Genomic DNA, 22521 nt, shown 5'->3' on the forward strand with positions numbered 1-22521 from the left:
CCATGGAATTCTCCAGGCCAGAATACTGGAGTGTGTAGCCTTTCCCTTCTCCAGGGGATCTTCCCAACCCAGGGATTGGACCCAGATCTCACACATTGCAGACGGATTCTTTACAGCTGAACCACAAGGGAAGCCCACAAGGCCAATGGGAGCCATTTAATAGGAGGGATAAGACCACAGGGCTGCTTTGTAGAGACTTGATTGAATGAGATAAAGTTGTTGCCAAGAGAATGTTATCTAAAAGAGATTGTAATAGACTAGGATTACAATGTTGGCAGTAGAAAAAGAGAGATGCATAGTGACTGGTAGTAATATCAAATGCTGCTTAAAGGTCATACAAGAAAACTTTGGATTTGAGACATGAAACTACTGGAGACCTGGAGGTTTTCTGTAGATGCCCAGACTGGCAGGTCATCATGCTGAGTATTCAGCTTAAGTTTTATATTTGGATCTGAGGTTCTCAGCTATCTTCAGACACAAATGAAGCTATACACAAATAGACAAAGAAAAAAATTCTACTAGTCAAAGATTGCTTTTCCTTTCTACAAGAAAGACCAAAGTCAACAAATGAGACACTCAAAACAAAACAAAAACAACAAGATGTGTTATTGTGACAAAACCATTTCATTTGTTCCCATTTCAGATCCATGTATACTGGGGACAATACTTGTCACTTACTGATTCTGGTGTAAAATAGTAATACTCACTGAAACTTGATATTCTATGCCTGCTGCTGCTGCTGCTAAGTCGCTTCAGTCATGTCTGACCCTGTGAGACCCCACAGACAGAAACCCACCAGGCTCCCCCGTCCCTGGGATTCTTCAGGCAACACTGGTTGCCATTTCCTTCTCCAATGCATAAAAGTGAAAAGTGAAAGTGAAGTCGCTCAGTCGTGTCCGACTCCTAGCGACCCCATGGACTGCAGCCCACCAGGCTTTTCTGTCCCTGGGATTTTCCGTGCAAGAGTACTGGAGTGGGGGGCCATTGCCTTCTCCGATTCTATGCCTAGAGGCCTTATGTAATACCTTTTCCTATCTCATTTTTCTCAGCTGGATTTCTGCCCCTTGTAGTTTCTTTGATTTCTCTATTTCAAACACAGCAGTGAACATTTCTGTTGAACTCATTATTGATGGCCACTATAGTATACTTTCTTGAGGCATCTCAGAAGTTATAGCACGACTGTAAAAGTAGACAACCTTTTCAGAGAACCAAATATCCCTCACTTCCTTCACTTCCAAAGGGGAAGATTTCCACTTTGTTTGATAGGGGCCAGCAAAATGAGGAAAATTTTCAAGCTCAAGTGTACATGGACATCATAACCAGTTAATATGTCCAGTATCACTGCCTAGTATCATTAGTATCAGTACTTAAGTCCAAGTCTTAATATGATTTCATTCCAAACCTTTTTGGTGATTGTCCACTTTGGAGCCCTATATTCATATATATCCACTTCAATATCTGAGAGATTTCTGCTGATAAAACTTCATGGTTTCTTCCTCTCTCATTTTTCAAAAATATAATTGTATAAACCATCAAAATTAGTAATACATAGTATTACCAGTACATAAATATAAAAAACCCTGAGCAGAACAGGTGATGAAGCCATCATATTCACATCAACTTCAGTGGTTCAAGAGGATGAGGATTACTAGTTACTTATTTTCCCAAGGCTCCTTATAACCCCTTCCTCTAATAAATCCCCAATTTAGACCTAGATTAGACCTGTGAGTTAGGTCATTAGGGAATATTGTAATAACATAAACATTCTTCACATCTCTTCCATGATACCTGTGGAAGCACAACACATTTTTTTCCAAATGATTAATAAGGTTTAGCCAGTTGGTGATGTAGACATTGTTTCCTAATCCCCACATTTTAGAAAGGCCTCTAGAACAGGCACTTATTTTGGAACAATTTTAATTTAGCTTTACCGCAGTTCTCCTGGGTTCCCTTACCCTATTGCTCTTCACCCGGGTGCCCTTTCCCAATAAAATCTCTTGCTTTGTTAGCACATGTGTCTCCTCGGACAATTCATTTCTGAGTGTTAGACAAGAGCCCAGTTTCAGGCCCTGGAAGGGGTCCCCTTTCCCTGCAACAAGTGGTGACTCTGGTGGGGACTCTTCTTTGCTGAGACTGACATCCTGACCACTCGGGGTACTCAGGGGCCAGCTTGCCTGCTAATGGACCAGACCCAGTGGCTGCAACTGGGACCCTTTGGTCCCTGGTCTCCTCCTGACGTGGACAACTGGTCAGAGTGCCCTGACCGGTTTAACATAAGTTAATTATTATATCTGTTACAAATTTGTCAACAAGGAAAGTGAAGAAACTTCTAAAAAAAAAAATGTGAATGAAATCAGATGCCTCATGACCTGCAACCAGGACTAGAAAAAGACATAGTTTAAGGGACTGTCTCCAACCTGGATTCAAGGACTTTTTAATCAGGAGAAACTGTACTACACCAGGACGAGAAGATGATGACATCAGAGGTAGACAGCTTGCTCAAGATGCTGGACTTGATTCATATGATCATTTATAATGTTTTCTTGACTTCTTAGACCTTTGCATATAAATCAAAAGCTTTTCTATCATAGGCCTGATCCTATGCTAGTTTTAGAAATCAATCCAATTGTTGGGTTTGTGGCCAATTACCTGTGTCTAGTTCTGGGTTGCCTTGGTAAATTTCTCTACTATAAGACTCTAACTGGTTGGTCCTGAAAAAATTTACTTAAAAAAAATTATAGTCATATTCTTGTCACTGTGATATTACTAGGTGGGATCCCCTCACCAGGCCAATTAATAATGCCTGCTCTGACTCTGGCCATAAACTTGAGCTTTTTTCTATTACTCAAACTCAATCAGAGCAACAAGCAAAGTTTCAGCAAAGGAGGAAAAAATCTCCCACAATTATGGGGTGGATTTGTATAGATAACACCAGGCTATGGTAATTTAGGTTTAAAGTCTCCTCTATGTTGGAAGGGTCTTCCCTGGTGGCTCAGAGGTTAAAGCGCCTGCCCACAACGTGGGAGACCTGGGTTTGATCCCTGGGTCGGGAAGATCCCTTGGAGAAGGAACTGGCAGTTCCAGTTTTCTTGCCTGGAGAATCCCATGGACGGAGGAGCCTGGTGGGCTGCAGTCCATGGGGTCGCAAAGAGTCGGACACGACTGAGTGACTTCACTATCTTCACTAGTCCACCTAGGACTTCAATTTGCCATCTGTTACGCCTTTTATTTTCCACTTTGACAAAATTCATGCTATCTGTGAACACTAGTAATTCTAGGTAACTCATATTACCAAACTGCTTCTCTATTTAGTGTTGAAAAGTTCCTCTTTAAATGAATAAATCTTCAATGGACAGAAAAATCCTTTATTATTATCCTCATCAGTCAATGTTATATGATGATTGGAAGCAATAACACTGACTTAGCAAGTGTAACCCATGGAGAACCATAACATTCCAGCAAGTAGTCTGATGTCTCTTGAAGGCAAGATAGAGGGTATTAGCTCAGTGATTATGTTAATACATGGAATTAAAAAACTTCCATGTTTCTTTTTACTGTTACTCTTGGACAGACATTTAGCAATAGCAGTTAGAATGGGAAAGCTACATTCTAACTATATGAATACCTAAGGCAGTAATCTCTCCTCACATAGTCCTAGAACATTGTTGAAATTGTCTTGTCAGTGAGCATTTGATGTGCCAAGTCACTAACACACACACCTCAATCTCTCCACAAGGAGAAGCTTTTGGTTATGTCCTGAGTTGATTCTTCAGTATGTTTTCACACATCTCAGATCAAAGACCAGGAGATCTTGGGATTTCTTAAAATGTTACAGTATAATATCTAATAGGAGTCTCAGGGGAAAGAATGAAGAAAACATAAAGAAGAAAATTGTCCAAACAATAATACAAGATAGGGGCTTCCCTGATGGCTCAGTGGTGAAGGATCTGCCTGCCAGTGTAGAAGACATGAGTTCGATCCCTGGTCTGGGAAGATCCTACATGCCTGAGAGCAAATAAGCACATGCTCCACAACTTCTGAGCTTGTACTTTAGAGCCCAGGAGCTGCAGCTGCTAATGCCCATGTGCCCCGCACTCTGCTCCGCAGCAAGAGAAGCCCGCAATGAAAAGCCCACACACCAACAACTAGAGAGTAGCCCCTGCTTGCCGCAACTAGAGAAAGGCCTGTGCAGCAATGGAGACCCAGCACAGCCAAAAATAAACAAATAAAAGTCTTTAAAAAATAATAAAAGAGAGTTTCTCAAAGATAAATGGGCTGGAATCTTGAGATTGAAATATGAGTAAGTGCCTAACATACTTGACTAAAAAATACACCTTAAACTATTGTTATGAAATTTCAGTTTAGCCAAGATGAAGAAAGATCTTAAAGTCTTCCAGAGAAATAAAACAGATGACTAAGGCTACAGAATCAGATCATGGTCAGATTTTTCACTGATTATACTGTAATACCAGAAAAATGTAAGTTATGCCTTCAATTTTATTGTTTAAAGAAAATGATTTGCAACCTAGGGAAGTGGCGAGAATCATCATTGATGATATTATTGTTATTATATTTTAAAAATTTCATCTATATTGCAATATTTTGAAAGATGGAAGCATACTACTTTTACAAAACTAAAAAAAAAAAAGCCATTTAAAATTGATCATATATCCACTTCACACACACACACAAATCTCTAAATTCCCAGAACAGAAATTGTGCAGGTCACATTCTGCTGCAACAGTGCCATGAGATTACATGCTAAAAATACAAGAATGAAACAATGGATATGTGTATGTAAAAAAATGAATTTATATTCCTACCTCAAACATAAACAAAAATAACTCAAAATAGAGAATAGATCTAAGTGTAAGAGCTACAACTGTAAAACCTTTAGAAGAAAATGTAGGAGAAAATCTTTGTCTCTTTCGGTTTAGGCAGCATTTTCTTAGATACAGCCTCCAAAGTACAGTCAACAAAAGAAAAGAAAAATTAGATTTGCTCAATACTAAACATTTTTGCTTTCCATAAAGACACAATTAAGGAAAAGAAAAAAAATCAATGTGCTGAGAGAAAATATTTACAAATCATATATTCTACACTCAATAACTATAAATATATAAAATACCCCTAGATAAATTATTAAAAAATATTTAAGGTATACCTGGAAAAAATCCTTACTGAAGATTCAAGTAAATGAGAGAATAAAACATGTTCCTAATGATAAGAATTTAAATGATGTCTCCATAAACTAATCTATAAATTTAGTATTTATTGTTGTTGTTCAGTTGCTAAGTCATGTGTGACTCCTTGTGACCCCATGGACTGCAGCATACCAGTCTTCCCTGTCCTTCACTATTTCCCAGAGTTTGCTCAAACTCATGTCCATTGAGTTGATGAAGCCATTCAGTCATCTCATCCTCTGTCACCCCCTTCTCCTCCTGCCCTCAATCTTTCACAGCATCAGGGTCTTTGCCAATGAGTCACTTCTTTGCATCAGGTGGCCAAAGTATTGGAACTTCAGTTTCAGCATCAGTCCTTCCAATGTATATCCAATTCCAATCCTTTAGAATTAACTGCTTTGATCTCCTTGCTGTCTAAGGAACTCTTAAGAGTCTTCTCCAGCACTGCAGTTTGAAAGCATCAATACTTCAGTGCTCAGCCTTCTTTATGGTCCAGCTCTCACATCCGTACATGACTGCTGGAAAACCATAGATTTGACTATTTGGACCTTTGTTGGCAAAGTGATGTTTCTGCTTTTTAATATGCTGTCTAGGTTTGTCATGGCTTTTCTTCCAAAGAATTTCATGGCAGCAGTCACTGCTCCTGAGTGATTTTGGAGCACAAGAAAATAAAGTCTGTCACTGTTTTCATTTTTTTTCCCATCTATTTGCCATGAAGTGTTGAAACTGGATGCCATGATCTTAGTTTTTTGAACGTTGAGTTTTAAGCCAACTTTTTCACTCTCCTCTTTCACTTTCATCAAGAGGCTCTTGAGTTCCTCTTCACTTTCTGCCATTAGGGTGGTATACAATTTAGTATAATTCTAATCAAATGCCAAAAGAAATTCTAGGAGAAATTTAACAAGTAGAGTTCAAAAATTTTCTGAAAGTGGGGACTTCCCTGGTGGTCCAGAGGTTAAGACTCCACACTTCCACCTCAGAGGGCACGATCCTAGGTGTGGAAACTAAGATCTCACATGCAGCACAGTGTGACCAAAACAAAAAAGTTAATCTGTAATGGCCTATACAGAAAAAAATATATAAAAAAGAGTGTATAAATGTATATGTATAAATAATTATTTCCTGTACACCTGAAACTAATGCCACATTGTAAATCAACTATACTCCAATAAAATAAAAGCCAAAGTTCTTTTGAAAAGCATAAATGAGTAAAATTAGTCAATACATTTTTGAAAAAGAGGAACCACTGGATAGATTCACTTAATTATAGAAAAACTTTGTGCTATTAATATATAGCTGAGCCATCTATAATAGATTAAAGGTACGATAGCTTCTTTACTGCTGTGATTTGCTAAGATAATATTGACTATTTTTGCTGATGGTGAAGGATCCGCTTGCCAATGCAAGAGATGCGAGTTTGATCCCTGTGTTGGAAAGATCCCCTGGAGTAGGAAATGGCAACCCACTTGCCTCCATGGACAGAGAAGCCTGGCAGGCTACCGTCCATGGGGTTGCAAAGAATTAGACATGACTGAGCAAGCACGCAGTTTTGCTGGAGCCAAATGATGCTGCTGAGGCAGCCGTCTGTCAAAGGCATTGATACTGCTGCTAGTGCTTGCTGGTAGAGTCCCATGACAGGTGATACCCACAATCAAGAGAACTCATAACTTATTTTACTTAACACAAGACCCTCTAAGTCTATTAATGTTGCTGAAAATGGCAAGGTTTCATTCTTTTTATGACTGAGTAATATTCCAGTGTATATATGTACCACATATTCTCCATTTATTTGTTGATGGGCAATTATGTTGCTTCCATATCTCGGCTGCTGTAAATACTGCTGCAATGAATATGGGGGTCATATATATTTTCAAATTAGCATTATTGTTTTCTTCAAATAAACACAAAGGAATTGAGTTACTGGTTTGCAGTAATATAATTCAAAAGTCAACTATACTTCAATTTAAAAAGAGAGACAAAGAAAACTGGGCTTGCACAAAAGATTCTCTCACTTTCTAGTAAGAGCCACAGGTGACCACATTCACTCTCACCATTTTATCTACTCATTGTTTCTCTCTCTTTTACAGCAACACCTTTTTTCTAGGACTTGGCAGCTAGGACTGCTATAGTGAGGCTCTGCCCACTCTTCCACCAGCCCATTCTCCTTGAATCACACTTATGCACCTTGATAACACTTTCACACAAAAGGTGTTCTCCTGCAGTCTCTTCCATCCTGATAGTTGTGTCTCATCTGGAGTGGTCCATCTGGAGTGGGCCTGAATTCTAGCAAGAACTTAGTTTAGGCTCAAACCATGACCTTTACATGAAACAAGTTTAATTTTTGTCCCGTGAATCATTTGACCATCTCCTCTCTGTCTATATATATATATATATATATCTATTTCCAACATAAGTCTTTGTCATTCTCTTAAAGATAATTTGATTTTTGGACTTAAGTGAAATATAGACCATGCTTCTGAAAAACATTAAAAACTGAAATTACAGTACAATTTTAATCTTCATAGGACCATAAGTCTTTGTCATTCTCTTAAAGATAATTTGATTTTTGGACTTAAGTGAAATATAGACCATGCTTCTGAAAAACATTAAAAACTGAAATTACAGTACAATTTTAATCTTCATAGGACCATATTCTTACTTTACAAGTTTAGCAACTGTCTTACTAGATCACCAGTTTATCTCTGGAGACATAGCAGGAATCAGTAAAACAGTTGACTGAGCAACAACAACTAACAACAAAACAGAGTTTCAAATTCACACAGTAAGATTGTCTGTATTAATTTTATGAAGAGCCCCCTTCACCAGAGAAATAAAAGGGACTAGGGGTGACTTAGAGACAAAGAAAAGAAATCCAATGACATAAAAGTAAAATAAAGATTAAAATTAGGATAAAATTGATGATCTGTACACAAGAGCAGGAGATGGATTTCAAATTTAGATACAAATGTGTAGGTTGAGCCAGTGATGAAACTTAATGATATATAGAAGCATCTTTTAAAATAAAATTTTAAAGCACTATATTTATTTAACCATTTAAAAAAGTAATGCACACACATACAGGACAATAGGGTAAATAGCGACAAAATTTCCAAGTCTTCCTTCTATCTATCCAGAGATAGAATACACTGATATAGAAGTGCTAACAACACTGTTTTGGTTGAGAAGACCAGGAAATGGTTTGACTTTTCCCCGTAATTCTACTGTACTCCATCGCTCTCTACTCCCTGATCCAATCCTCTCCTAGATCATTGTCTCACTTATCGACTTCTAAGTCTGATTTCATGAATTTTCCATCTCTTTTGGTTACTAAAATGAATTCACCATTATTTTTAATACTGAATCCTGTTTATTTAAAATCTTCAACCTTATTATTTATTCCTTGATCCCAAGGGCAGGCAAGATTCTTGGTTTTAGGGCCAACATATTATAACTTGGTGGTGATACCAGAGATTCTGGAACCAGATTCCATGGATTTGTATCCTGTTCCGCCACTTGAAAATTATGGGCCCACAGGCAGGTCACACCTCTTGCCTCAGTTTCCTCATTTTCTGAGCAGGGATAATAGAAGTACTTACAGTGTAGGACTGCTGTGAGGATTAAATGAGCTTTTCATGTAAAGCACTCAGAGTGTAACTAAGATGTTATATGAAGGTAGATGGGAAAAATAGTGTGATGAGTCAAAACTTTCATCCTTTTGAATTAGTGTTGAAGGTCATTTTCCGGGGCACACAGGGTAAGCAGGAATAGGACTCTGCCAAGAAAAAGCTAAAAACAGTTTTCAGCCAAACTGCCCTTTTCTCTTCCATCTACCCACACAGTTGTATTTTAAGCATTATTTATAACAGGTGTGTAATGGAGACAATGAACAAATTTGTTTGTTTCCCCCCAAGAAATTTCAGTTACATTAATATCCTCATAAAATATCACTTACCATGTGGTGCCACTTGACACTGGACTGTAGGATGTGAAGATTACTTACTAGTCAAAGAGAAGAGAGAGACTCATTAAAAGAGAATGAACGCACACACGTACACCCACGGCTGATCCATGTCGATGTATGGCAAAAACCACTACAATACTGTAATTAGCCTCCAATTAAAATAAATTAATGAATTTAAAAAAGAGAGCGAATGAACTCTTACCACCTGTTGGAACATATCCCCAAATCTAAAGCTTTTTAACCTAAATGGCAAAGCTCAATAAAGCTAGTACATGAAGACACACACACATAGGAAAACTTCAGACAAATTCATCACAGATTTTCCTGGACACTTAACTAAAAATTAGCCAAAAAGCCACATTAAAAGCATAATCAAGTGATATTTATTTCAAACATACAAGAATGGTGATATTAAAGAGGACACAAAATATAATTCTCATCTTTAATTATTAAAAAATTGCATGATAATTTTTATTGAGGCAAAATTTCTGATAAAATTTTAAATCAATTCTTGATTACAATTCTTTAATAAAATAGGCATGTGTCATTCTCTTTATGTGACACATAAACACAAAAGCCAGAGATAGGTGTAATAAGGAGATAATTACAAGCATTCTCAATTAAAGAACAAGGCAAAGATGACTATTACTACTACTATCATTTGCCATTTCTGGACATTCCATCCAGTATTATTGAAAAATATAAAGAAATCAGTATATTAAAATTGGAAAGAAAAAGACTATATTATCTTTTAATTCTTTATCTCATGTGAAAGTATACGAGTGCCTTTTAAATGTGTCTATATCAGAATGATTTAATTAGCACTAAAGTTATGGATGACTGAAATGTTTGGCAAAATACTCTAATAAAGCTTTTAGAACCTGATATGTTTTGTTTGCTTCTTTAAGGAGGTAGCCCTTTGATCGTTGCTTTTATTTCTTCTAATTGTTCTATTTAAACTTTCTAGGTCTTCTGTACTTCTTTTTCAAAAAATAATGTCTTTATTTTAGAATAATTTTAGATTTACAGAAAAGTTGTGAAGATAGCATAGAGTTTTCATGTACCCGTCACCTTATTTCCCCTAATGTTATCATCTTACATAACCATAGCACATCTGTCAAAACTGAAAAATTAATAAAAGTAAAATTTTATTAACTAAATTGTAGAGTTTATTTGTCTACTACAGTCCTTTTCCTGTTCCAGGATTCAATTCAGGATACTACATTGCATTTAATAGTAATTTCTCCTTCATTTCCTCTATTTTGTGATTATTTTGTAATCTTTCCTTGTTTATGAATTTGACTATTTTGGGAGGGGACCTAGTCAGATGTTTTGGAATGGCCCTCAAGTTTGCATTTATCTGATATTTTATCAACATTTCATAGGAGATATAGTTTTTTGGGGAAAATATCACAAAAGTGAAATCTTCTTCTTGTCAGAGTATCAGATTTTGAGTTTATTCACTAGTTGTACTATTTTTCCCTTATCAAATTCAAGGATGCAGCTTCATCTTTATGTATGCCTTCTTTCCTCCATTTTCCTTGGATTTACTGAGGTTCTTTTTCTAACTTCTTGTGAATTCTTGATTCAATTATATTTCCATCCTTCCTAGTTTATAATTCTAAGTATGTAAAGCTGTGGATTTTTCTCTGCATACTCTTTCAGCCATATGTTATAGATTCTAATAGGCAGGGCTATCAAGATTCTGTAACTTCTGTATTAATTTTCCCTTTAAACTAAGAGTTGTTTAAAATAGAGTATCTTATATGACAAATGATAGGAATTTTTTGTTTCCTAAATTGATTACTGACTTATAATTTTTTTGCATTGTGATCAGAGAATATTTCTGCAGTTTCTACATTTTGGAATTTATACAGAAATTTCTAGCTTAACATATGGTTATCTTTTGTGAATATTCCTTTTTGTGGGCACTAGGGAAAAAATGATATATTCTTTGCAAGAGACTGATATATGAGTTTCTCTCTCTCTCTCCCACACACATACATACACACTTACTTTTGTGTTCAACATAGCCTAAATTCTTACCTGCTTTAGTAATCCTTGAGGACATGCTGACAGAGGTGACTTAAAGCCTTCTGCTACTCTGTAAAAGAGTATATTGTATTAGTACATAAACCAATATGTGGTTCCTAGAGCTTTGTTTTGCTTTATGAATTTTGATACTATTATGTTATATGGTATTTCAATTCAGTTCAGTCGCTCAGTCATGTCCAACTCTTTGTGACCCCATGAACTGCAGCATGCCAAGCCTCCCTGTCCATCACAAACACCCAGAGTTTACCCAAACCCATGTCCATTGAGTCAGTGATGCCATCCAACCATCTCATCCTCTGTCATCCCCTTCTCCTCCCACCCTCAATCTTTCCCAGCAACAGGGTCTTTTCAAATGAATCAGCTCTTCGCATCAGGTGGCCAAAGTATTGGAGTTTCAGCTTCAGCATCAGTCCTTCCAATGAACACCCAGGACTGATCTCCTTTAGGATGGACTGGTTGGATCTCCTTGCAGTCCAAGAGATTCTCAAGAGTCTTCTCCAACACCACAGTTCAAAAGCATCAATTCTTCAGTATTCAGCTTTCTTTATAGTCCAACTCTCACATCCATACATGACCACTGGAAAAACCATAGCCTTGACTAGATGGATCTTTGTTGACAAAGTAAAGCCTCTGCTTTTTAATATGCTATCTAGATTAGTCATAACTTTCCTTCCAAGGAGTAAATGTCTTTTAATTTCATGGCTGCAATCACCATCTGCAGTGATTTTGGAGCTCAGAAAAATAAAGTCTGACACTGTTTCCACTGTTTCCCCATCTATTTGCCATGAAGGGATGGGACCAGTTGCCATGATCTTAGTTTTCTGAATGTTGAGCTTTAAGTCAACTTTTTCACTCTTCTCTTTCACTTTCATCAAGAGGCTCTTTAGTTCTTCTTCACTTTCTGCCATAAGGGTAGTGTCATCTGCATATCTGAGGTTATTGATACTTTTCCCATCAATTTAGATCATTTTAATTTTCAATTGCTGTGTAACAAGTTACCACAAATATAATGATTTAAAAAAACACCCATCTATTATTTGACATTTTCTGCTGGTCAAGGTCAGGCTGTGCTTAGGGTCTCACATGCTAGAATCAAGGTGTCAGTATGGACTTCCATCTCACTTGAGATTCAGAATCTTCTTCCAAGGTCATTAAATTGTTGGCAGAGTACAGTTCCTTGAGGCTGAAAGACTGAAGATCCTGCCCTCTTGCTGGCTGTGTCTGAGGGCATCTTTCAGCTTCTAGAAACTGTCTGCAGTTTCTTTCTCTGTGGCCCCTTCACACTACCAATACAACTTCTGTCTCCAACATCTAAGATAGACTTAAAGGGATCATGCGATTACATCAGACCATTCATAATACTCCTTTGATTAACTCAAAGCCAACTGTCTAGTAACCTACTTACATCTATAAAATTCCTTTTGCCAAGTATTGTGTAACAGTCATATCCCATTATATTCAGAGCTCCAGGGTTTATCCTTTCTTAACCTTTCAGCTTCAAGAGGTGGGATTTATGCAAGGCAAGGATACCCAGAAATAGGAATATTGGAGGACATCTTAAAATTCTTCTTGCCGCATACATTTTTATAATTTTTATCTTCATTATGGTTTATAGATTTTCTCATTATGTGATGCACTTTAAAAATGACATTTTAATGCTTTAAAGTCAATTCAAGCCTAAAAGTCAACTTGTCTGAATTAAGATCCTGACTCCTAATTTGTTATTGTTGTTTTTTACATTTTCTTCGTCTACTTTGCCCCATCTTTGAGTTGTTTTGCTTTTTAAATGTTTCTAGTAGGTAGGATATTGCTGGGTTTCATGTAATTTAACCAGATTCCTTTCTCTGTAATGCAAAAGTAGAAAGTCAAGTGATACTTAGAATAACAGGCAAATTTGGTCTTGGAGTACAGAATGAAGCAGGGCAAAGGCTAATAGAGTTTTGCTAAGAGAATGCACTGGTCATAGCAAACACCCTCTTCCAACAACACAAGAGAAGACTCTACACACGGAAATCACCAGATAGTCAATACCAAAATCAGATTGATTATATTCTTTGCATCCAAAGATGGAGAAGCTCTATACAGTCAGCAAAAACAAGACTGGGAGCTGACTGTGGCTCAGATCATGAATTCCTTATTGCCAAATTCAGACTTAAATTGAAGAAAGTAGGGAAACCACTAGACATTCATTCAGGTATGACCTAAATCAAATCCCTTACGACTATACAGTGGAAGTGACAAATAGATTCAAGATACTAGATCTGATCAATAGAGTACCTGGAGAACTATGAGCGGAGGTTTGTGACATTGTACAGGAGGCAGTGAGCAAGACCATCCCAAAGAAAAAGAAATGCAAAAAGGCAAAATGGTTGTCTGAGGAGGCCTTACAAATAGCTGTGAAAAGAAGAGAAGTAAAAGGCAAAGGAGAAAAGGAAAGATATACCCATTTGAATGCAGAGTTCCAAAGAATAACAAGGAGAGATGAGAAAGCCTTCCTCAGTGATCAGTGCAAAGAAATAGAGGAAAACAATAGAATGGGAAAGACTAGAGATCTCTTCAAGAAAATTAGAGATACCCAGGGAACATTTCATGCAAAGATGGGCTCAATAAAGGACAGAAATGGTATGGACCTAACAGAAGCAGAAGATATTAAGAGGAGGTGGCAAAAATACACAGAAGAGCTATACAAAAAAGATCTTCACCACCCAGATAATCACAATGGTGTGATCAGTCACCTAAACCCAGACATCCTGAAATGTGAAGTCAAGTGGGCCTTAGGAAATATCATTATGGACAAAGCTAGTGGAGGTGATGGAATTCCAGTTGAGCTATTTCAAATCCTGGAAGATGATGCTGTGAAAGTGCTGCACTCAATATGTCAGCAAATTTGGAAAACTCAGCAGTGGCCACAAGACGGGAAAAGGTAAGTTTTCATTTCAATCCCAAAGAAAGGCAATGCCAAAGAATGCTCAAACTACCACACAATTGCACTCATCTCACACACTAATAAAGTAATGCTTAAAATTCTCCAAGCCAGGCTTTAGCAATACGTGAACTGTGAACTTCCAGATGCTCAAGCTGGTTTCAGAAAAGGCAGAGGAACCAGAGGTCAAATTGCCAACATTCGCCAGATCATTGAAAAAGCAAGAGAATTCCAGGAAAACATCTATTTCTTCTTTGTTGACTATGCCAAGCCTTTGACTCTGTGGATCACAATAAACTGTGGAAAATTCTGAAAGAGATGGGAATACCAGACCACTTGACTTGCCTCTTGAGAAACGTGTATGCAGGTCAGGAAGCAACAGTTAGAAATGGCCATGGAACAAGAGATTGGTTCCAAATAGGAAAAGGAGTACATCAAGGCTGTATATTGTCACCCTACTTATTTAACTTATATGCAGAGCACATCATGAGAAATGCTGGGCTGGAGGAAGCACAAGCTGGAATCAAGACTGCCAGGGGAAATATCAATAACCTCAGATATGCAGATGACACTACCCTTATGGCAGAAAGTGAAGAAGAACTAAAGAGCCTCTTGATGAAAGTGAAAGAGAAGAGTGAAAAAGTTGGCTTAAAGCTCAACATTCAGAAAACTAAGATCATGGCAACTGGTCCCATCCCTTCATGGCAAATAGATGGGGAAACAGTGGAAACAGTGTCAGACTTTATTTTTCTGAGCTCCAAAATCACTGCAGATGGTGATTGCAGTCATGAAATTAAAAGACATTTACTCCTTGGAAGGAAAGTTATGACTAATCTAGATAGCATATTAAAAAGCAGAGGCTTTACTTTGTCAACAAAGATCCATCTAGTCAAGGCTATGGTTTTTCCAGTGGTCATGTATGGATGTGAGAGTTGGACTATAAAGAAAGCTGAATACTGAAGAATTGATGCTTTTGAACTGTGGTGTTGGAGAAGACTCTTGAGAATCTCTTGGACTGCAAGGAGATCCAACCAGTCCATCCTAAAGGAGATCAGTCCTGGGTGTTCATTGGAAGGACTGATGCTGAAGCTGAAACTCCAATACTTTGGCCACCTGATGCGAAGAGCTGATTCATTTGAAAAGACCCTGTTGCTGGGAAAGATTGAGGGTGGGAGGAGAAGGGGATGACAGAGGATGAGATGGTTGGATGGCATCACTGACTCAATGGACATGGGTTTGGATGGACTCTGGGAGTTGGTGATGGACAGGGAAGCCTGGCATGCTGCAGTTCATGGGGTCACAAAGAGTCAAACATGACTGAGGGACTGAACTGAACTGAACTGCTATATTACTTGATGACCTATTAATCCTCTATTTAAGTAATAAAGAAATCAAGGTACTTACATTTTCTCCTCCTTATTTACTAATTTTCATGGGTGATTAGTTATATAATTTTTATGTTTACAAGGTCTAAATATTTACATTCAGTTCTATAAAAACAATCCCCATTTTCTTTTAAATAGATTCAGTGCATACTGCTTCTCTAGCATCTCTTTGAGCTGAAGTTTATTTTCTATTAGTCTCTGGAAGAAGTGAATCACATTCCTTGAGTTCTTTCTTGTTAAAAACCATTTCTCACACTACTCTGTTTTCATTGTTTTTTTTTTTTTCGACTTTCCATATTTACTAAATGTGCATTACCAGTTTACTGTATCAAAGTCTTAGCCTTAGCAAAAGTTTTCCCTTTAAAATTCTCACAGGATTGAATACAAATGTGAAGAAATTTTAGAACAGATCTAGAATTTTTCCTGTGATACAAGTTTTGCTATTCTGGCATTTTACACGTGCAAGGTTTATTTTAATAAATGAATTGCGACTGACATTTAAAAAATTGATCTTTAATCTACTTAATCTTAAGCGTTTCACCACCTGATGAAATTTTCTGTTTCCCGACTCCTTGAAATCCAGCTTCATTAAGAAAAACAAATGTTTTATGGAAAGGAGCTCAATTTTAGAGCTTGAGTGCTTGAGGTGTGTCGAAATTTTGATGGTGTAAACTGTCATAAGTTAGTATAACTACTTGAGATGCCTGTGAGGCAAGAGAGATGTGGTCAAGTTGGTGGGAAGAAAGATAAACATGGAGTCAGGAGATTAACAGAAATGAACTCTTCCAAATGGCAAATATGTTATGAACTTTAGAAGAGGGCTCATTGTGAGGTAAATTATAATATATTCATAATTTTTTCAAGAGAACAAAAACTAAGAAAAGTAATCAAGTTTAGAAAGAAGACAGGCTTTTGACTGAAGGATCAATAGAAGAGAAAACACTTAACTTATGTGTACCTTCTTTGCAATTGACAGCAGGCAGGTAGTGAAGAAAAACGCCAGTGTTTTACCTCTTAGACAAAGGAATCCTTTGAGATGTTGTTGCTCGTCATGACAACAATATATTTCAAAGATTCCATTTTGGAATGGACATGGTTCTTGCCCAGAAAGTACTGATATGCTCAAATGGCTGGTAATGCTCACTGTCACTCCCGGGGAGGGAAGCCTCTGGTTCCTATGTTATCAGCACTTAAATGTAGCTCTGCAAACCAACAGCTTGACAGCCAGTGGACAAAGGATATGAATAGAAAATTCACAGAAGAGGAAAAGTGAATCGTCAATGCAGATTACAAGATGCTTAATCTTCCTCAAAGTAACAGAAATGCAAACCAGTAAAGTACCATTTCACAACAAATAAGTCAAAATAAAAACTAAAAGCAGGTAAAATTTAAAAACTGATTATTTAAATATCAGCAAAGATCGAAGAAACGGGAAGTTTCTCACACCACTGGAGGAAGTACAAATGACATAGCTACTTTGTAGAGCAATTTTCACATTTTAGAAAAATTGAAAAACTACATGTCAGAATTTTCAGTTGTTGGTCCATAGAAACATTTGTAGAATTTGCAAACTTGGAGGCATGGGAAAGGATATTCACTGCAGCATTATTTTTATGACAAATTTAAGATACATTTTACATTTCATAAAATTTACCATTTTAAAGTGTACAACTCAGTAGTTTTAATTATAATTACAGATTTGTACAACCACCAGCACTACCTATGCAGCTATAACTATGAGAGATATAAATATGGTCTGAAGTTTTCTTTAGATGTCTTCATCTGGTTTTGATACCAGGGTAATGCTGGCCTCATTTCATTAGTCAGACATGTTCAATCCTCTTCTACTTTTTTTAGAAGAGTTTATAAAATTGGTGTAAATTTGTCTTTAAACATTTGGTAGAACTTACAATTAAAGTAATTTGGTTCTGACATTCTTTTATAGGAAGGTTTTTGACTATTAATTTAATCTCTTGTTATAGTTCTGTTCAATTTTTTCCTACTTTTTGAGTCAGTTTTGATAGTGTGTGTCTCTATAAATCTCTCCATTTCATATGGTTATGTAATTTGCTGGAAATTATTCAGAGCATTCCCTTATGATCTTTTCAATTTGGGAAAGGTTTTTATTCATTTTTAAAGCATAATTTTGCCAGATATAAAAATCTTAGTTGACAATTTTTTTTCCTCCCAGCCCTTTCCACATATCACCCTACTACATTCTATCATCTGTGTTTCTGATGACAAACCAGCTGTTAATCTTATGACAATATCTTATACAACAAGTGAACTGCTTTTCATTTGTTGCTTTTAAGATTTTCTCTTCAGTTTTGGCTTTAGACATGCTGTTTCACGTTCTCTGAACTTACTTGTGTGGAGGTTAATGGCTTTTTGGATCAAATTTGGGAAGCTTTTGGCCATTATTTCTACAAATATTCTCCCTCTCCTTTCCTTCTGTTACTCATATTAGGCATATTTTAGTATACTTGATGATTTACTATGAGTCTCTGAAACTTTGTTTATTTTTCCTCATTCTTTCAAATTTCTGCTTTTAAAACTGGATAACCCCAACTGACCTAGTTGCAAATTTGATGATTTTATCATCTGCTATTCAAATCTGCCATTAAGCCCCTCTAAGTAAAATTTTCATTTTAGTTATACTTTTTACTTCAGAATTTCTATTTGACAGTGTTGTACAACTTCTATTTCCTTTTTGATATACCCTATTTGGTAAGAGAGACATTGTTTTTATATATTTTTTAAAACACAGTTTCCTTTAGTTTTTCACTATATTTTTTACAATCTATTAAAAGTCTTTGTTTAGTGGGTACAACACCTGGTTTTCTTAGCAACCATTTCTATTGTTTTTTTTTTCCTTCATATGGACCATAGTTCCTTTTTTATTGCATGTCATAATTTTGATTAAAATATGGATATTTAAAATAACTTAATAGCAGCTATAGAGATCATATTGCTCCTCTCTCAGAGTTTGTTGTTATGCTCATTATTGTTATTGGTGGTGGTGGTGGTGGTGTTTTGTGAATGTAGTGACTTTCCAGGACTAATTCCGTAAAATCCATATTTTTGGTCACATATGGCCACTTTCTTTGTTCAGTTAGCTAATGATTGTGCTCTGTCAGTTGCTCAGTCATGTCCAACTCTTGGTGACCCCATGGACTGTAGCCCACCAGGCTCCTCTGTCCATGTGATTCTCCAGGCAAGAACACTGGAGTGGGTAGCCTATCTCTTCTCCAGTAGATCTTCCTGACCGAAGAATCAAACCCGGGTCTCCTACATCGCAGGCAGATTCTTTACCAGTTGAACTACTAGCTAATGATTAGACAGAGATCTTCTTAAGGGTTTTGAACCAATAAGTCTTCCTTCCTTTGCCAAGGAGCTCTGTCTATGTGCATGAGTTGTTGCTGTTGAATGCCTTCCACACTTCCAGCAGTTCACAACACTGCCTTAGCCTTTGATTCCTGATTACAGAGCCTTAAGTTTGCCCAGAGATAAGAGATTAGAGCCTTCTCAGGTTTTTCCCTGGCATGTGCAGAGCCCTGGACATGATTCCCAGAAATGAGTCAGAGCTTTCAAGACCTCCTATGGGCACTTGTTTTCCAATTTTTCTTTTTTTGGTCAACCTCTTATTTGCTCCAACTGGTATTGCCACCTCTGGGCGATACATTGTTAAACAGTTACCACTGATTGGTTTTGGCAGTTGCTCTGAGAATAAAGCCGTTTGCACTGAAGAATCTCTGAGTCAGGTAAAACAGTGACAGGCCCTATGAATGGTAACTTTTCAGGGAGATAATGAAAAAGTCAAATAGTAATGGTTCCCTGAAGGATTTGAGAAATCTACAAACATATTCTGCTCTCTCTAGCAGTGGCTAGGCTGCTGATTTTCACAGCTACCATGGTATTGGGGTTCTTGGTTTTCAGCTATTTTTAAAAAATAAACATTTCTTACATGATTGCATTAATTAATCCCCCAAGTTATAAAAAATTGGATTTTGCTAGTGTTCTCATTGCTTTTATAGAAGCATAAATTTGTTAGAGGTTTTTACTCCATCATTGGGCTTACCAGGTGACAAGAGTGGTAAAGAACCCGCTTGCCAATGCAGGAGACATAAGAGACGACAATTGGATCCCTGGGTCTGGACTATCCCCTGGAAGAGGGAAGGGCAACCCACTCCAGTATTCTTGCCTGGAGAATCCCTTGGACAGAGGAGCCTGGTGAGCTATCGTCCATAGGGGCACAAAGAGTCAGACATGACTGAAGCAACTTAGCACACATGCACGGACTCCACCATTATGAAAGTACTTACACAGCCTTACTTTTAATAGGAAAAACATTGTAAAAATATGTTATACTAAGAGAATGGACAGTTAATTGTGATCTCTGTACCGTGGAACTCAGCAGTTAAAATAATGGACTAACAGTATGAATCTGCACATGGATAGCTACAAAAACCAAATTGTGGAATGATATAATGTGGAAATATAAAAATATTTATATAATTAAGACACATAAAACACACTAATATTTTTGATATGTGCATATATTGAAAGAAAATTATTTTTACAAAACACAGGCTGGGAGGGTAAATACCTTATGCACAATAGTGCTGGAGATTTGGAATAAAAAAATTAGAGCAACTTTCCCCATGAATTTTGCTATATTATTTTTGTGGTTTTCTCTATTTGAACTTAGGAAAAAAGAAGAAGAAAGTCATAATGGTTTGAGTTCTGTTCTCTGGCAACTCACGACTCTGTTCAATTTTTTATAATCTATGGGTGAACAGAACAGAAAAGACAAGAGTAAGATAAGTAGCTGCTGCATCACAATTGGGTCTGTTATAAAATGATTTGAGATGGATTTCAAATATGGAATGTCAAATTCTGGTTTTCATTCTTCTTAAAAAAAAAAAATCACAAATTCAAACCATACAGAAAAAAACGTGAATCATTCCCTTCAGCCTTCCTAAAATCTCCATAGTTTGTCTCTGCTCCAGTGACGGAAATGAAACAATCGACAGAGTTTCTCTTCTCTCCAAATTCTTGGTTTGCAATGCCTCCATAGCTTTCCAGTGGAGGGAAAAGGAGTTACTTTACAGTTATAACCACTTGAAAGAATTACCACCTCATTTCCAGAGATTCCTGGCATCCCATTATACAAGCACAAATATCAGTTCTATTTTACAAGCAGTAAGTGGGGTAATCTGAATTGCCATGATACATAATTTTTCTCACAGACTACTTGACAAGTTAAAATGAAAAACAAACCCAAGCCTAGTCTCTCTTGACCTGTTACTCAGCCAGAAAAGGCATCAAAAAGAGTTCTCATTACCACGTGGAGCCACTAGGTGTCACTAAAGATAAAGCTTGTATACATTACAGACTATAGGAAAACAGAGAAGGCAAGCGCAATTCATCATGTTAATTGAGAGAATTGAAATTCCCACCTTCACTTGACACAATGGAAAATGGCTTAATACCTAGTTTAATACCCCCAGGAAATGTTTTCAGGCCCTGTCATATCTGTGCATGGACCCATTTGGGTTGGCAAAAGCATTTAGCAGAAAAATAACTAAATGACCTCACAAAAAACTCAAGAAGTATGTTATAGAATGACTTTGTTAATAAAATGGGGTTAAAATTTCAAGCCTCAAGTTATGGAGTCCCTCTTGGGAATTGTGTCTAAAATTTCAACAGCTGCCTCCAGGTGGCAGTGAGTCAGATAAATTAAATTTTCTTTAGACAAGGAAATTGAGATATGATTTTTTTTCAAATTATTTTCTACTTTTCTCTATGATTTCCCCCATTTATGTCTTTATCCTGAAAAACAAAACTGGCAGATATTATAAATTCAGCACATATTTTCTGGATGAACAGTATGAATCAAGGGAAGGAAATCAATATTTATTTCATTCCTCTTTATGCCTTGTTCTCTTCTGGCTTTCTTGCATTCCCCTTTTACCTAATCTTCACAAAAAACCCTGTGAGGTGGTTATTGTAATCATGGGTGAGTACAAGCAATACTCACAGCATATAAAGACAAATGGTCTTTACTTTTATCTCTCATCATTCCTTAAACCTTTATCCAGTAGGAAAATTCTTTCCCTGCTCCTGGATAAAACCTTCAGGCCCACCTAGGATATATGATCTCCTATTGATACTAAAACATCCTATGATCACTTTCAGTGGTAGAACTGTCATAATTTAGTAATGAAAACTGTACAATTTCATGTAATAGTACAACTTATTTCAGTCAAAATCAAACTTCTCCTCCCCAAGCTGGGGCTGGTGGTGGTCGGCAGCTTCCAGAAGTGGCTAACATACTCTTCTCAGCTCCTATGGTACTTCTACTCAACTCCTTTCTGACTCCCTAACATACTTTGGAAAGAAGAAGAGATGGCAAGGGAAGTAAATGGTCTTTGTTTGAATGGTGCTTTTGAGATAGAAACATTTGATGGCACTTTCAAAGGTGCAAGCTAAGAATTTTCTTCTATCTGGCCACTCTCTCTCAGTCTTTCATATATTTTGAATTTCTTTATTTTATGTCAAATTTATCTTTAACATAACTTTATTTATTAAATACTATGGCATTCCCTCCTTCTATAATAATAGAAGTCCCAAGTTTTAGCTGAGCCCACGGCCCCTTGCAATAAGGACTTCATTGCCCAGACACCCATATCATGATCCATGTACAAATTCTTGAAGCATCCTTAAATGGAGAGGCTAGCTTTGTTTTTCCTTTCCTCTTTCATATCAGCTGGAGCAAGGACATAGTCTTACAGGCTCTGTGACAGTGAGGTGGAAGTCCTGTGGGGAGGGCCTTGGAAATCATGGACCTGACTTGGAAGCTTTGTATTACATAGGCTTCTTTTAATGAAGATAGTTAAACTTCTAGTCTACTGCTTTAAGTTTTTATCACTTGCAGACAAGCTAACTCCTAAGTGAAAGAATTGGAAAAGACCCTGATGCTGGGAAAGATTGAAGGCGGGAGGAGAAGGGGAT

General features: G+C 37.0%; 1 protein-coding gene across 6 annotated transcripts in view; it reads right to left on the minus strand.

Annotated features, from left to right (window-relative positions):
• The window catches only part of MROH9 (maestro heat like repeat family member 9), a 93520-nt gene extending 76968 nt beyond the window's left edge, over window positions 1–16552 (minus strand). For all 6 annotated transcript variants that reach the window (XM_020886812.2, XM_020886807.2, XM_020886811.2 and 3 more), the window contains exons 1-3: window positions 16466–16552; window positions 11191–11248; window positions 9136–9182 (exon numbers count right to left, since the gene is read on the minus strand). In XM_020886812.2, the coding sequence (XP_020742471.2) occupies window positions 9136–9182; window positions 11191–11215 (72 nt within the window). In that variant the 5' untranslated portion in view covers window positions 11216–11248; window positions 16466–16552. The remainder of the gene's footprint in view (window positions 1–9135; window positions 9183–11190; window positions 11249–16465) is intronic.
• Between the last annotated feature and the right edge of the window lie 5969 nt (window positions 16553–22521).

This window comes from Odocoileus virginianus, chromosome 11, assembly GCF_023699985.2.
Source record: "Odocoileus virginianus isolate 20LAN1187 ecotype Illinois chromosome 11, Ovbor_1.2, whole genome shotgun sequence".
Taxonomy (NCBI): domain Eukaryota; kingdom Metazoa; phylum Chordata; class Mammalia; order Artiodactyla; family Cervidae; genus Odocoileus; species Odocoileus virginianus.